Genomic DNA, 16,705 nt, shown 5'->3' with positions numbered 1-16,705 from the left:
AAGTGAGATAGAATCAGTTCATCTTAGAAAAGACTGGCTCTGGAAAGAGCTCGAGGTTTCAGAGAGGGAGATCCCAGGAAGGGTGAGGAAGAGACAGAAAGGAAGCCAAGGTGTTGTGATGCTCTGGAAGCCAGAGAGGGAGTCTGAGACTCTGCGCAGGGTACAGCCCAAGGATAGGACACTCCTGGGCCGGAAAGACACTGCTGACTTATGAATCAACCCTGGATTTGCCCTTCCATTGGACTTCTTGTGCTGTGGGAGAAGAAACTCTCAGTGTCCTCCTCAGAAAATTCAAGGGGTTGTACTTCCTAATATTTGAGCTCCGCTTCCCCCTCCAGCCCTGAAGCCCAGACACGCAGACAGCCCTTGACCTTTCTGCGTCGGTCGCCTAGGAGACGAGCGCCTCTCCGGGAGACGCATGCGCTTCCTGAGGCCACGCCCCTTTCCCGAAGACGGGCGCTGATTGGCCCGTTTGAAATGCGCCGGGCGCGAGCTCACCTGGTCCCGGAGCTGCTTCTCCAGGCTTTTCTGAGCGCCACGCCCGAGCTGCCGAGCCCCAGTGCCCGCGGCCGGTCCCTGCGGCCCGCCGTCCTCGCCAGCCCGCCCGACCGAGTCCGGCGTCCCGCTCGCACGTCTGGGCAGCGCGGAGCCTGCCGCCATGAAGCCAGCGTGAGTACCGGGCCGCGGAGCCGGGGACGGCGTCTCCTGCCGCCGCAGCAGGCCCCGGGACACGCCGTCGGTACCGAGCCCCGCGTCTCCCGGGCCGCGGCCCCCAAAGTGGGAGGGAGCCCCCATCAGGACCGCCCAGGGGGAGCCCGGGCGCGGAGACCGCGTCCGCGTCGACCCCGTCCGGCTCCCCGCCGCCCGGAGTCGGGCGCCCGTCTCGCCGCCCTCGCTTCACTCGGCCAGGAAATGTCGGCCCCAAGTTGGGAGGAGGGGGAAGTTTGGGCGGCAACCCCAGTTCGGGTTAGCCAGGTCGCCCTCCACCTGGCTCCGGGACCGCCGTCTCAACCCTTTCTTAAGTTTCCCTTTCCATCCCCTGCCGCCCGCACCCACGGGATGCATTTTGCGGAGTTAGTGCGGGCCGGGGGTCGTCTCGCGGGTGCGCCGAGTGTTGTGTCCTGGGGTTGGGGTTGGGTAGGTGGTCTCGGCCCCCGGAGAGCCCCGGCGTCCGAGCGCACTGCGTGATTTTCTTAGCCTAGCGCGGTAGCCTGAGGGCCGCGACCACCTCCGGGTGAAGGCCAGTTATTTTGCTCTGTTCTTGGGTCTCAGACAGCCCCGCCGCCGCCACCAAAGCCCACGCCCACATTCCTTACGGAGTCGGTGACATTGCTGCTCAGCCTAATTCCTTGACTGCTGCTGGGTAACGAAATACTTGTGCAAAGAGGAGGCCTGCCTTTATAATTAGCACCATCACGTAGCTCGTCGTTTGAGTTTAAGTAAACATACCGTAATATTTTGCACTTAAGACACGACTTTGCTTGTTTCATCTGGGAAGGGGTTGAAGAAGCATTTTAATAACCTAAAAATCCAAGCCAGTAATTTCACTTAGTGTTAAATGTTTTTCTAGTCTATAGATAAATGGGGGAAAGGGGAGAGTGGCATGCTAGAGAAATGGTGAATAAAGCAAAATATCTTTTTCTACTGTCCCTACTTAAGAGAGCACAAAATTGCAGTTTGGGGACCACATTTTGTTTGAGGACAAAGGATGATAGTTTTGAGAATTCAGTGAAATCCCTTGTTGCTTGAAAGTAAAGACAAATCTTGATGAAAGAATGGATTCCTCTATTTGCATTTTTATAATTTATTGAAGTTAATCACTTGATATTCTGCCTTGGCAGTGGGCTGTTGGCACAGCGTGTGTGCTTATGTACCTACATAAATGACTTTTGAGATAAGTGTGGTCAACTATCTGTAGATTTTTCAAATTTGTAGTGTCTGTAAAATTGTTGCTCAAGAAAATAAGCTATTTTACATACAGAACTATAAATAGATATTAAAAAACAGAATTCAACTAGGTACATTTTAAAGATCTTACCGGCTTTTTTCAATGATTCATGAATCAGGCAGCATGCTATCTAGCACACAGAAAGGTGCTCCTAAGAGCTGTACAAAATGGAAGTTTTTTTTATGGTCAGAGGGGGATGGAACAAGGGAATTATACTAGGAATGAGTGGATTGTCTGTGGCAAGGTGAACATCATTTAGTGGATGGCAGGGGTCTATCAGGCAGATTACCTCACTAGCGCTGACCAGGTGATTCCAGATTGATTGGTTTAAGATTCTACTCCTGGGAGAGGTTGGAACTATAAGTTAGGTATGAAGTCTCAGTTTGGTGATGTGGAGGTTAGCACAAGTGACCCCATTTTGGGCCTGTTATCTCTATTTTTTAGTAGCAAAAATGTCTCCTAAGCCAAATTTTAATTCCTTTTGGGTTATCCATGCCACAAACACTCTTCTACTAAGGAAATTTATTCTTATTCATGTTATTTGGGATATAGTGTTGTGGAACTGCTAAAGAATAATTTTATAAACCCTAGGAAGGGCATCTCTGTATGAATTACAGGTGAAGTTTTTATATGTTAGTGTTGAACTAAAATGTTTTTGTATCTATGACCAGGAGAACTAAGACACCCAGGAAACCACCAGTGAAAAAAGGATCCCAAACGAGTCTTAAAGACCCTGTTGGGGTAAGGTCTCCCTGTGAATTTGTGTGTGTCTTCTTTCTTCAGTCCTTTTATGTCTTATGCTTGGAAGGGGTGGAGGCGTGGAAGTGGAGTCAAAGAACATTTAGCTGAAAGGATGATACTGAATTACTTAGGCTGGTTCCAGCTTTGAAACTTTGTTTCTATGTAGGATACATTAGCCCAGTAAAATGAAGTGTTTGGTTGTCAGTTGCATACTTCCTATAACTAATTATATTTGAAAAGTTAGATAATGAAAAAATATTCTTCAGCTGTCTTGGAGAATTCTTCATGCAGGCTTGGGAACTTGCTTTTAAAAGCAAATGGCAAATAAAAGAAAGGTGGTTTGCTCTGGGGTTTTTAAATCTCCCCTTCATTGGCACTGGAATGTATCTCTTGATTTGAGTTGTGGGAACCAGATGCTTTGCATATAGTGCTGAACAGTTTTTCCCCAACCCTATCACTGATTAAGAAGACCATATTTCGGGCCTCCCTGGTGGCACAGTGGTTAAGAATCCGCCTGCCGATGCAGGGGACAGGGGTTCGAGCTCCGGTCTGGGAAGATCCTACATGATGCGGCGCGACTAAGCCCCGTGCGGCACAACCACTGAAGCCTGCACACCTAGGGCCCATGCTCTGCAACAAGAGAAGCCACTGCAGTGAGAAGCCCGTGCACCACAATGAAGAGTAGCCCCCGCTTGCTGCAACTAGAGAAAGCCCACGCACAGCCAAAAATTAAATAAATAAAATAAAATAAAAGACCATATTTCAGATCGTACACTTTAGCGTATTAAGTGTTAAGCTGGCAAGTTTTTTTTTTGTTTTTTTTGTTTTTGTTTTTTTTGCAGTACGGGGGCCTCTCACTGTTGTGGCCTCTCCCGTTGCGGAGCAACAGGCTCCGGACGCGCAGGCTCAGCGGCCATGGCTCACGGGCACAGCCGCTCCGCGGCACGTGGGATCTTCCCGGACCGGGGCACGAACCCGTGTCCCCTGCGTCGGCAGGCGGACTCTCAACCACTGCGCCACCAGGGAAGCCCCAAGCTGGCAAGTTTTAATTGACATCCAATTCCAGACAATCCTAACAGCTTTGCAAATAATTCTCATTGTGAGTTTTGATATCATGTGCATTTAAAATTCATATCTAAAATATCTGTTTGCATTTGACAATCAGCAAATTGGGTAGCAGGGTAGCAGATCTTGGCTTTCACAGCTCTAAGTATATATGCTTAAGTTTAGAGACCAAATGTTTGAATGAATGAATGAATGAATGAAAAGTCAGGTAAAAAGTCAACCTTTGTTCTTTAAGCACCTTTGTGTATTTTCAGGTGTACTGCAGGGTACGCCCACTGAGCCTCCCAGAGCAAGAGTGTTGCATAGAGGTGATTAGTAATACAACAGTTCAACTTCATCCTCCTGAGGGTTATAGGCTCAACCGAAATGGAGACTATAAGGAGGTAATTCCTATTGGAAGCAGCTGTTTTTAATTGATAGGTTCTTTCCTAAATGGCTTTTCCATGTTTTCCATTTAACAACATTCATGTGTTTCCACTTTATTGAAAGACTTATTTACTTTACTCTAACCACCATATCAAAAGTATCTTTAATTTCTGGGCTGTACAGACACACCTTTGGTATACTGGAGTTAGAAGATTGCTTTTAGATGATTAATTTCTTGTATTGGATAATTATTGCTTTTTAGAGCATATATTAGGAATAGTTTAATGTGGAATGATATCTGATTGTTAGGCAATTACATGTATATATATAGTTTCATGTGTGGGATTGAAATAACATTTAATAGGCATTGTATACTTGATGTTTTTTTGTTTTTTTTTTTTTGCGGTACGCGGGCCTCTCACTGTTGTGCCCTCTCCCGTTGTGGAGCACAGGCTCCGGACGCGCAGGCTCAGCGGCCACGGCTCCCGGGCCCAGCTGCTCCGCGGCATGTGGGATCTTCCCGGACCGGGGTACGAACCCGCGTCCCCTGCCTTGGCAGGCGGACTCTCAACCACTGCGCCACCAGGGAATCCCTGGCATTGTATACTTGTATCGCTCTCTTATGAGGTGTTTTTATTTTTAGTAAAATGTTAAAGAGAGTTCAGTTCAGTTCGACAAACATGTGCTAAGCTGGAGCATAGAAGGAGACTTTAAAAACTGAGTAAGACACGGTCCTTGCCTTTATGGAGCTTACAACTTAGTTGGGAGCACAGATGCTAAGCAAGTGACCCTCATTGGTAAGACAGAGGTGTGTTTAAAGAAATTGACTCTGGGAATGCAGAAAAAAGTATGAATTCAGGGTGTCATCTCTTCTTTCAAGCTGCCTTCACTCTTTCGTGTACACTACTCGAGGGAGATTGCTAGTCAAAAGCCCACCAGTGGCCTCTTTGCTGCTAGATGTGATGGACACCTTTTTGTCTTCATTATGATCTGTTTCTCAGCAGCACTGTCCTGTCTTCCGCTCCAATTCTCCATGTTCTGTCTTTCACTGGCCATCGTCTGCAGGCTTCGCCTCCTTTTCCAACCTCTGAATACCAGGTTGGGCTATACCCAGGGCTCTCTTCCCTATCTATACTTTTCCATGGCTTTACATGTTGATATGGTAATAATTTTGGAATTTTTATCTCCAGACTAAATCTTTTCTCTAACTCTCAACTTGAACGTCCACTGCTTGGATGTCACACAGGCATGTCCAAAAGAACTCTTGAGTTTTTTCCCCTCTAGATCACTTCCTCCCTTGTTTTTTCTTGTCAATAAATAGCACCTCCACCATCTGTTTGCTCAAACCAGACACCCTGTCCCTACCTTTCTCTTGTCCCCCCTCATATCCTATTCATTAGTAGATCCTTTCAGTCCTGCTCCAGTGTGTATCTTGAAACTGTCCTTTCAGTTCTATCTCCACTGCCACTACCCTCGTCTGAGGCCTGTTATTAATTACGGAGACAAGTGCTTCTCAAACTGTGGTGAAGAAGCAGCTTTTTTATTTTCAGTGCATGGTGACTGATACTTTTGTGCAGCTTTGCCACAAGAAACTGTTAGACAACTGTTGGGCAAAGTTAGACAGCAGAGGACTGGTTTATAATCTGTTCAGAGATTAAGCCCCACTGTTCACATGCTGGGATGTTACAGCTGTGTGAAATGGCTACAGAGGTTCTAAGCATTTACCCTCCATCTCTGTAATTACCTCCCCCTGGACTGGAGCTCTCAGAGGGGCATTGGCCTGCCTGCTGACCACACTTTGAGTCACATTAACAAGACTATGCTGAAGCCAGCTGGACCACCTGCTTCCACTCTGAATCTTCTCTAATCCATTGCCACAGAGCAGCCAGTCATCTTTTAAAGCAGAAATCAGACCTCACATTTGCCTTTTTCTTTTTTTAACTGAAGTACCATTAATTCACAATGCTGTATTAGCTTCTGGTATACAGCAAAGTGATTCAGCTATACATATATGTATATATTCTTTTTCATATTCTTTTCCATTATGGTTTACTACAAGATATTGAATACACTTGCTTGTGTTATACAGTAGGATGTTGTTTATCTATTTTCTGTATAGCAGTTTGTATCTGCTAATCCCAATCCTAATTTATGCCCCCGCTTCTGGTCACCATTTTCCTGTTTAAAACCTTCTAAGGAATAAAGTTTTTAAATGGGCACAATCCTGCTTAATCTTCCTGCTGTCTCTCTCTCCACCTCACCTCTTAGTACTCATACAATCCTAAATTGCTTGGATAAGCCAGAATCTTGCCTCAGGGCTTTCCCCTGAGCTCTTAGCAGGATGGCTTCTCATCCTTAGGTTTTAGCTTAAATCACTTCCTCCGAGAGTGTGTCCAGGTTACCCCCATAAGCAGTAGCACCCCTGCCACTTCTCTCGTGGTCTGTACTCTATACTTCCTTGACAGCACTTACCCCAACCTATAGATTTATTTACTTGTTTATTGTCTCTCCCCTGATGTAATATACACTTCTAGGGGATATGTACCTTATCTGTCCTGTTTGCCAAACACTCAGTAGATACGGATTAAGCATGAAGGAATGGTCTGGGAAGGCTTCATGGAGGAGTAGGCCTTTGAGAATGTAAAATAGTTGAGAACTAACTTATTGAATTTTACTTCTTTATTAGAGTTAATTTCATGTCTGTGTAGATAGTACTAAAGGTTTGGTGGGGATTAAAAGTTCTCAGTGCTTTTTGACAGAAGGCAACACTGGATAATGGAAGAAGTGTTGGAATGGAAATGGCTTTGACACTAATTAGCTTCATGAGCTTGGGCAAGTTCCTTCTTGCCTTAGTTTTCTTCACCTGGAAGAGGGTGGGGATTGTTCATGAGGACTTGGAGGTCATTGACCTGTCAGCACTAACCTGTATGTATCTTTTCAGTTCTAAGATTCTTTGTTCTTTCTGTGAACTCTAAAGCTGTTTTGCAGGATTGGAATAAAAACTTCTACAAAGGTGGGAGTTAGCTTAGCTGAAGTAGGTGTGTGATCTTTAACAAGTTATAAAATGAGCCATAATAATTGATAGTACCTACATCAGAGGTTGTAAAAATGATGATTCACTAATATGCTAAGGCAGTGCTTGGGACATGGTTAGTGTTAAGTGCAAGTTGTTGTTGTTATGATGATGATGATGTATTTGAGTCCTAATCTGTACGTGTCTCCTTTTGGGGGACAAAACTGCTAATTTTAAAAACATAAGGGTCATGATATTGATATGTGAGCAGGTTGAATTTAAGATAAAACGTTATAAAACAGGGAAAAGGGGCCACGTGACAAAGGCTATAATCCATAATAAATTCTAGTGAATACTCATGCACCAAATAATAGCATTGACATTCATGGAGCAAAAATTGCAAGAAATTCAGGAAGCCTACAGGAACAATTGCAATGTCTACAAACTAATAAAGCTAGAAAATAACAAAAATAGAAAGAATAGAACTCCAGTCCCTGGATAATTAGGCCATTTTAATTTACCTTGAAATATATACCCTAGTCCCCAGTCTTATTTTCCAAGTAGGAGTTTGATAATATTTCTGATAATATAGATATGCTTTATAATAATAGTCATATTTTGAAAGATTTGATAATTGAAGTATTATTTCTTTTTTAAAGGTCACAGTTTATTTAAAATTTATTTCATAGAAGAACTTAGATGAGGGACTTCTCTGGTAATCCAGAGGTTGAGACTCCATGCTTCCACTCCAGTGCACCAGGGTTATATCCCTGGTCAGGGAACTAGTATCCTGCATGCCTTGTGGCACAGCCAAGAACAAACAAACAAACAAAACTCAGATGAGATTATATTGACAGTTATTTTCTAGTTTAAAAAAAGCAGTACAGGGCTTCCCTGGTGGCGCAGTGGTTGAGAGTCCGCCTGCCGATGCAGGGGACACGGGTTCGTGACCCAGTCCGGAAGATCCCGCATGCCGCGGAGCGGCTGGGCCCGGGAGCCATGGCCGCTGAGCCTGCGCGTCCGGAGCCTGTTGCTACGCAACGGGAGAGGCCACAACAGTGAGAGGCCCGCGTACCGCAAAAAAAAAAAAAAAAAAAAAAAAAAAAGGCAGTACATCAAAACTCTTGGTTTTATACTGCTATGCCATTTTAAATGACACCTTTATAAAGAAAAATAGATAGCAGTAAAATAGTATATGAAGTAATGCGTGAGGATTTTCACAGGTCTGTGACTGAATCGTTGTAATACCTTTTGAACTCCTTTGTCACTTAATTAAAACAAAATCAGCCTTAGTCTATGAGGCATTAGTAGACAAGACTTTTCTGCAGTCTTTTCAGTAGTTATAACTGTAAATATTTACCAGTTTATAATTGGTATAATTTAAGTATGTCATGAATTTTTTAAAGATTCCAAGTTTAAAGACTTGATATTTTTTTTTCATGTCTAGATCTAATTGTTCATAAGGAAACATCTGAATATGTTTAAAGAGATATATTTCTAGCCTAGCTATAGTGGAATTCCGTTTATGTGCTTTTTACTTTTTTTCTTCTCCACAGACTCAGTATTCATTTAAACAAGTATTTGGCACTCATACCACCCAAAAGGAGCTCTTTGATATTGTGGCTAATCCCTTGGTAGATGACCTCATTCATGGCAAAAATGGTATGATTCTTGGAGTTTTGTTGAATTTTTCTTTTTCTCCCCCTCTGATAAAACTTTTTTGATGCTTAGATACTTGGTTTATGTTCAGCCTTGAACCCACTTAATTTGCCAGAGTAGTGTTAAACCTGCTTTTTTGAGCAGTTATTTTAATTTTTTTAATTTGCTTATTTTTTCAAATTTAATTTTTATTTTGCATTGGAGTATAGTTGATTTACAGTGTTGTGTTAGTTTCAGGTGTACAGCTAAGTGGCTCAGTTATACATATATCCATTCTTTTTCAGATTCTTTTCCCATATAGGTTATTACAGGATATTGAGTAGATTTCCCTGTGCTATACAGTAGGTCCTTGTTGATTATCTATTTTAAATATAGTAGTGTGTATATGTCAATCCCAAACTCCCAATTTATTCCTCCCCTTTGGTAACCATAAGTTTGTTTTAGTCTGTGAGTCTGTTTTGTAAATAGGTTCATTTGTATCATTTTTTTAAGTTTTTACATTCTGCATATAAGCAATATCATATGATAACTTGTCTTTTTCTGTCTAACCTATTTCACTTAGTATGATAATCTCCAGGTCCATCCATGTTACTGCAAATGGCATAATTTCATTTTTAATGGCTGAGTAATATTCCATTTTATATATGTACCACATCTTCTTTATCCATTCACCTGTCGATTGACATTTAGGTTGCTTCCATGTCTTGGCTATTATAAACAGTGCTGCAGTGAACACTGGGCTGCATGTATCCTTTTGAACCATGGTATTCTCTGGATATATGTCCAGACCTGGGATTGCTGCATCCTATGGTAGCTCTATTTTTAGTTTTTTAAGGAACCTCCATACTGTTCTCTATAGTGGCTATACCAATTTACATTCCCACCAACAGGGCAGGAGGGTTCCCTTTTCTCCACACCCTCTCCAGCATTTGTTATTTGTAGACTTTTTGATGCTGGCCATTCTGACTTGTGTGAGGCGATATCTCATTGTAGTTTTGATTTGCATTTCTCTAATACTAAGCAATGTTGACCATCTTTTCATGTGCCTCTTGGCCATCTGTATATCTTCTTTGGAGAAATGTATGTTTAGGTCTTCTGCCCATTTTTTGATTGGGTTTTTTTTGTGTGTGTGTGATGCTGCATGAGCTGTTTGTATATTTTGGAAATTAATCCCTTGTCGGTCGCATCATTTGCAAATATTTTCTGCCATTCTGTGGGTTGTCTTTTCATTTTGATTATGGTTTCCTTTTCTGTGCAAAAGCTTTACAGTATAATTAGGTCCCATTTGTTTACTTTTGTTTTGGTTTTTATTACTCTAGGAGGTAGATCCAAAAAGATCTTGCCGTGATTTATGTCAAAGAGTGTGCTAGGAGTTTTATAGTATCAGGTCTTACATTTAGGTCTCTAATAATCCATTTTGAGTTTATTTTTGTGTATGGTGTTAGAGACTGTTCTAATTTCATTCTTTTACATGCAGCTGTCCAGTTTTCCCAGCACCACTTATTGAAGAGACTGCCATTTCTCCATTATATATTCTTGCCTCCTTTGTCCTAAATTAATTGACCATAGGTGTGTGGGTTTATTTCTGAGCTTTCTATCCTTTTCCATTGATCTATATTTCTGTTTTTGTGCCAGTACCATACTGTTTTGATTTCTGTAGTTTTGTAGTATAGTCTGAAGTCAGGGAGCCTGATTCCTCCAGCTCCGTTTTTCTTTCTCAGGATTGCTTTGGCTATTCGGGGTCTTTTGCGTTTCCACACAAACGTAAAAATATTTGTGTTCCAGTTATGTGGAAAATGCCGTTGGTTACTTGATAGGGATTGCGTTGAATCTGTAGATTGCCTTGTAGTATAGCCATTTTGACAATATTGATTCTTCCAATCCAAGAACATGGTATATCTTACCATCAGTTTATGTCATCTTCAGTTTCTATCATCAGCATCTTATAGTTTTCTGTGTATAGGTCTTTTGCCTCCTTAGGTAGGTTTATTCCTAGGTATTTTATTCTTTTTGATGCGATGGTAAATGGGATTGTTTTCTTGATTTCTCTTTCTAATCTTTCGTTATTAGTGTATAGAAATGCAAGAGATTTCTGTGCATTAATTTTGTGTCCTGCTACTTTGCCAAATTCATTGATTAGCTCTAGTAGTTTTCTGGTAGCATCTTTAGGATTTTCTATGTATAGTATCATGTCATCTGCAAAGAGTGACAGTTTTCTTCTTCTTTTCCAATTTGGATTCCTTTTATTTCTTTTTCTTCTCTGATTGCCATGGCTAGGACTTCAAAACTATGTTGAATAAAAGTGGTGACAGTGAATATCCTTGGCTTGTTCCTGATCTTAGAGGGAATGCTTTAGGCTTTTCACCATTGAGTATTATGTTAGCTGTAGGTTTGTCGTACATGACCTTTATTATGTTAAGGTGTGTTCCCTCTATGCCCACTTTCTGGAGAGTTTTTTACCATAAATGGGTGTTGATTTTGTCAAAAGTGTTTTCTGCATCTATTGAGATGATCAAAGCATTTTTATTCTTCAGTTTGTTAATGTGGTGTATCACACTGATTGATTTGTGGATACTGAAGAATCCTTGAATCCCTGGGATAAATCCCACTTGATCATGGTGTATGATCCTTTTAATGTATTGTTGGATTCAGTTTGCTAGTATTTTGTTGAGAATTTTTGCATCTGTATTCAGTGATATTGGCCTGTAATTTTTTTGTGTGTGTGTGTGTGATATTCTTGTCTAGTTTTAGTATCAGGATGATGGTGGCCTTGTAGAATGAGTTTGGGAGCGTTCCTTCCTCTGCAATTTTTTAGAAGAGTTTCAGAAGAGTAGGTGTTAACTCTTCTCTAAATGTTGACAGAATTTGCCTGTGAAACCATCTGGTCCTGGATTTTTGTTTGTTGGGAGTGTTTTTTTAAATTTTATTGAAGTGTAGTTGATTTACAATGTTGTGTTAATTTCTTCTGTATGGCAAAGTGATTCTGCTATGTACATATATATCCTTTTTTGTACTCTTTTCAATTATGGTTTGTCACAGGTTATTGAATATAGTTCCTTGTGCTATACAATAGGACCTTATTGTTATCCATCCTATATATAACAGTTTGCCTCTGCTAATCCCAAACTCCCACTCCTTCCCTCTCCTACCCCCCCCCCTTACCTTGGCAACCACAAGTCTGTTCTCTGTATTTGTGAGTCTGTTTTTGTTTCATAGATATGTTGATTTGTGTCATATTTAAGATTCCACATAATAAGTTTTATCATGGTATTTGCCTTTCTAACTTACTTCGCTTACTATTATACCTAGAGTGTGATAATCTCTAGGTCCATCCATGTTGCTGCAAATGGCAGTATTTCATTCTTTTTTACGGCTGAGTAATATTACATTGTATATATGTACCACATCTTCCTTATCCATTCATCTGTCAGTGGACATTTATGTTGTTTCCATGTTTTGGCTATTGTAAACAGCACTGCAATCAATGAACACTGGGGTGTATGTATCCCTTCAAACCATGGTTTTCTCCAGATATATGCCCAGGAATGGGATTGCTGCATCTTATGGTAGCTCTATTTTTAGTTTTTTAAGGAACCTCCATACTCTTCTCCATAGGGGCTCTACCAATTTACATTCCCACCAACAGGGTAGGAGGGTTTTCTCCACATCCTCTCCAGCATTGGCTATTTGTAGACTTTTTATTGATGGTCATTCTGACTGGTGTGAGGTGGTACCTCATTGTGGTTTTGATTTGCATTTCTCTAGTAATTAGCAACATTGAGTATCTTTTCATGTGCCTATTGGCCATCTGTGTGTCTTCTTTGGAGAAATGTCTATTTAGGTCTTCTGCCCATTTTTTATTGGGTTGTTTGTTTTTTTTTGTTATTGAGTTGTATGAGCTGTTTGCATATTTGGGAAATTAAGCCCTTGTTAGTCACATCATTTGCAAATATTTTCTCCCAGTCCGTAAGTTGTCTTTTCATTTTGTTTGTGGTTTTCTTTGCTGTGCAAAAGCTTATAAGTTTGATTAGGTCCCATTTGTTTATTTTTGCTTTTATTTCTGTTGCCTTGGGAGACTGACCTAAAAAAACATGGGTATGATTTATGTCAGAGAATGTTTTGCCTATGTTCTCTACTAGGAGTTTTATGGTGTCTTGTCTTTTCTTTTTTATTTTCTTCATTTTGGCCATGCCACGTGGCATGCAGGATGGTGCAATCCAGGGATTGAACCTGGGCCTCTGCAGTGAAAGCACCAAATCTTAACCACTAGGCCACCAGGGAACTCCCAGTGTCTGGTCTTATAATTAGGTCTTGAAGCCACAGGTGTGTGGGTTTATTTCTGGGCTCTCTCTTCTGTTCCATTGATCTGTATATCTGTTTTTGTGCCAATACCATGCTGTTTTGATTACTGTAGCCTTGTAGTGAAGTCTGGGAGTGTTAGGCCTCCTGCTTTTTTCTTTTTCCTCAGGATTGCTTTGGCAATTCTGGGTCTTTTATGGTTCCATGTATATTTTGGTATTATTTGTTCTATTTCTGTGAAAAATACCATTGGTAATTTAATAGGGATCACATTAAATCTGTAGATTGCTTTGGGTAGTATGGCCATTTTAGCAATATTAATTCTTCCAATCCGAGAGCATGGGATATCTTTCCATTTCTTTGAATCATCTTTAATTTCCTTTAATAATGTTTTGTAGTTCTCAGCATATAAGTCTTTCACCTCCTTGATGAGGTTTATATCTAAGTATTTTATTTTTTTGTGGGAGTTTAAAAGGGATTGTTTATTTACATTCCCTTTATGATATTTCATTGTTGGTGTAAAGAAGTGCAACCTATTTCTGTATGTTAATCTTGTATCCTGCTACCTTGCTAGATTCATTTATCAGTTTTAGTGTGGAGTCTTCAGGGTTTTCTACATATATTGTCATGTCATTTGCGTACAATGACAATTTTACCTCTTCCCTGCGAATTTAAATACCTTTTATTTCTTTTTCTTGTCTGATGGCTGTGGCTAGGACTTCCAATACTATGTTGAAGAGAAGTGGTGAGAGTGGGCATCCTTGTGTTTTTCCACATTTTAGTGGGAAGTCTTTCGGCTTTTCACCATTGAATATTATATTGGCTGTGGGTTTGTCATAAATAGCTTTTATTGTGTTGAGATATGTTCCCTCTCCAGTTTCATAAGGGTTTTTATCATGAGTGAATGTTGAATTTTGTCAAATGCTTTTTCTGCATCTATTGATGATCATGAGGTTTTTTTCCTTTCTTCTGTTGATGTGGTGTATCTCATTTATTGATTTATGTATGTTGGATCAATCTTGGAACCCTGGGATGAATCCAACGTGGTCATGGTGTGTGACCTTTTTTATGTGTTGTTGGATTCAGTTTGCTAGTTTTTTTTTTTTTTGTGGTACACGGGCCTCTCACTGCTGTGGCCTCTCCCTTTGTGGAGCACAGGCTCTGGACGCACAGGCTCAGCGGCCATGGCTCACAGACCCAGCCGCTCCACAGCATGTGGGATCTTCCTGGACCAGGGCACGAACCCGTGTCCCCTGCATCGGCAGGCGGACTCTCAACCACTGCACCACCAGGGAAGCCCCAGTTTGCTAGTATTTTGCTGAGAATTTTTGTGTCTATATTTATCAAAGATACTGGCCTGTAATTTTTTCTGTGTTACCCTTGTCAAGTTTTGGTATCAGGGTGATAGTGGCCTTGTAGAATGAATTTGGGAGTGTTCCTTCCTCTGCAATTTTTTGGAATAGTTTCAGAAGGATAGATGTTAACTCTTCTCTAAATGTGTGATAGAATTTACCTGTGAAGCCATCTGGTCCTGGACTTCTGTTTGCTGGGAGGTTTTGTTTTGTTTTGTTTTGTTTTGCAGTATGCGGGCCTCTCACTGTTGTGGCCTCTTCCGTTGCGGAGCACAGGCTCCGGACGCACAGGCCCAGCGGCCAGGGCTCACGGGCCCAGCCGCTCCGCGGCATTTGGGATCTTCCTGGACCGGGGCACGAACCCGTGTCCCCTGTATCGGCAGACGGACTCTAAACCACTGAGCCACCAGGGAAGCCCTGCTGGGAGGTTTTAATCACAGTTTCAGTTTCAGTACTTATGATCAGTCCTTTCATATTTTCTTTTTCTTCCTGGTTGAGTCTTGGGAGCTTGTACCTTTCTAAGAATTTGTCCGTTTCTACTAGGTTATCCATTTTATTGGCATACACTTGCTTGTAGTAGTCTCTTATCCCTTGTATTTCTGTGGTGTCTGTTGTAACTTCTCTGTTTTCACTTCTGATTTTCTTGATTTGAGCCCTCGCTTTTTTTTCTTGATGCGTCTGGCTAAAGATTTATCAGTCTTGTTTACCTTTTCAAAGAACCAGCTTTTAGTTTCATTGCTCTTTTCTGTTGTTTTCTTCATCTCTATTTCATTTATTTCTGCTCCGATCTTTATGACTTCTTTCCTTCTGCTCACTTTGGGTTTTGTTTATTCGTTTTTCTTTAGTTGCTTTAGGTGTAAGGTTAAGTTGTTTGAGATTTTTCTTGTTTCCTGAGGTAAGATTTTATTGCTATAAACTTCCCCACTAGAACTGCTTTTCCTGCATCACATAGGTTTTTGATTGTCATGTTTTTGTTGTCATTTGTCTCTAGGTGTTCTTTTATTTCTTCAGTGATCCATTGGTTGTTTAGTAACATATTGTTTAGCTTCCACTTACTTGTGTTTTTTTGACAGTTTTTTTTCTTGTGATTTCAAATCTCAGCGTTGTGGTCAGAAAAGATGCTTGATATGATTTCAGTTTTCTTAAATTTACTGAGGCTTGTTTTGTCGTCCAGCATGTGGTCAGTCCTGGAGAATGTTCCACGTGCACCTGAGAAGAATGTGTATTCTGCTTTTGGATGGAATGTTCTATAAATATCAATTAAGTCCATCTGGTTTAATGTGTCATTTATGGCCCGTGTTTTGTTATTGATTTTCTGTCTGGATGTAAGTGGGTGTTAAAGTCTCCCTATTGTGTTACTGTTGATTTCTCCTTTCATGGCTGTTAGCATTTGCCTTATATATTGAGGTGTTGAGCAGTTAATTTAAAGTGTTTTCTAATACAAAAAGTATTATACGTGGAGGACTTTTAAGATATAGCCAAGTGTGATATTTAATATATAACTGTGACTTGTTACATTGTAGGTCTCCTTTTTACATATGGTGTGACGGGAAGTGGAAAAACTCACACTATGACTGGTTCTCCAGGGGAAGGAGGACTGCTTCCTCGCTGTTTGGACATGCTCTTTAACAGTATAGGGTCGTTTCAAGCTAAACGATACGTAAGTTTAATTTTTTGTGTGTTGTGACTCACTAGAGGGCCTAGGTGCCAAAATACCTGTGAATACGGTAGTATTAAGGGAGAACTAAGGCATCGGATACCTTTTGAAACTTTAAATATGTTTAAATATTGTTTTTTATTTCTTAAGTATATTTCTTACTATTTAAGTCAAAGTCTAAAAATATGGTCTGATTTTTGCCCCCACTTTAAGGTTTTTAAATCTAATGATAGGAATAGTATGGATATACAGTGTGAAGTTGATGCTTTATTAGAACGGCAGAAAAGAGAAGCCACGCCCAATCCAAAGACCCCCTCTAGCAAGTAAGTAATTACATTTGTAACACTGGCCTCATGGGAACCCTGTCCAGTGCTTTTCTCAGGCATAGGGAATGGTGAACAGAAGTGGAGAAGTTGGTCTGACCGTTGACTTTAGTGAGGTCAAAGTTGAGGGATGTTCTTAAATAAGTTTATTTGCTCAGATGTCCTGTTTGGTTCTGAGCACACTGCCCTTGAATCACTGTTTAGGGAAGGTGCCACTCTTCGTGAGAGAGGGTGTAAAAGCCCGTGTTGTGTATCTGGGGAGATATGGGAGATTGGCCCAAC

General features: G+C 41.1%; 1 protein-coding gene across 1 annotated transcript in view; it reads left to right on the top strand.

Annotated features, from left to right (window-relative positions):
- Nucleotides 1–470: 470 nt before the first annotated feature.
- The window catches only part of KIF23 (kinesin family member 23), a 34,591-nt gene continuing 18,356 nt past the window's right edge, over nucleotides 471–16,705 (top strand). The window contains exons 1-6 of the mRNA XM_007467860.1: nucleotides 471–669; nucleotides 2,620–2,689; nucleotides 4,009–4,137; nucleotides 8,690–8,795; nucleotides 15,967–16,103; nucleotides 16,314–16,423. Coding sequence (XP_007467922.1) covers nucleotides 659–669; nucleotides 2,620–2,689; nucleotides 4,009–4,137; nucleotides 8,690–8,795; nucleotides 15,967–16,103; nucleotides 16,314–16,423 — 563 coding nt within the window. The 5' untranslated portion in view covers nucleotides 471–658. The remainder of the gene's footprint in view (nucleotides 670–2,619; nucleotides 2,690–4,008; nucleotides 4,138–8,689; nucleotides 8,796–15,966; nucleotides 16,104–16,313; nucleotides 16,424–16,705) is intronic.

The sequence above is a fragment of the Lipotes vexillifer genome, unplaced genomic scaffold (assembly GCF_000442215.2).
Source record: "Lipotes vexillifer unplaced genomic scaffold, Lipotes_vexillifer_v1.1 scaffold792, whole genome shotgun sequence".
Taxonomy (NCBI): Eukaryota; Metazoa; Chordata; class Mammalia; order Artiodactyla; family Lipotidae; genus Lipotes; species Lipotes vexillifer.
Note: the sequence above shows the minus strand (reverse complement) of the source record. Positions and strands in the feature narration are given on the sequence as shown.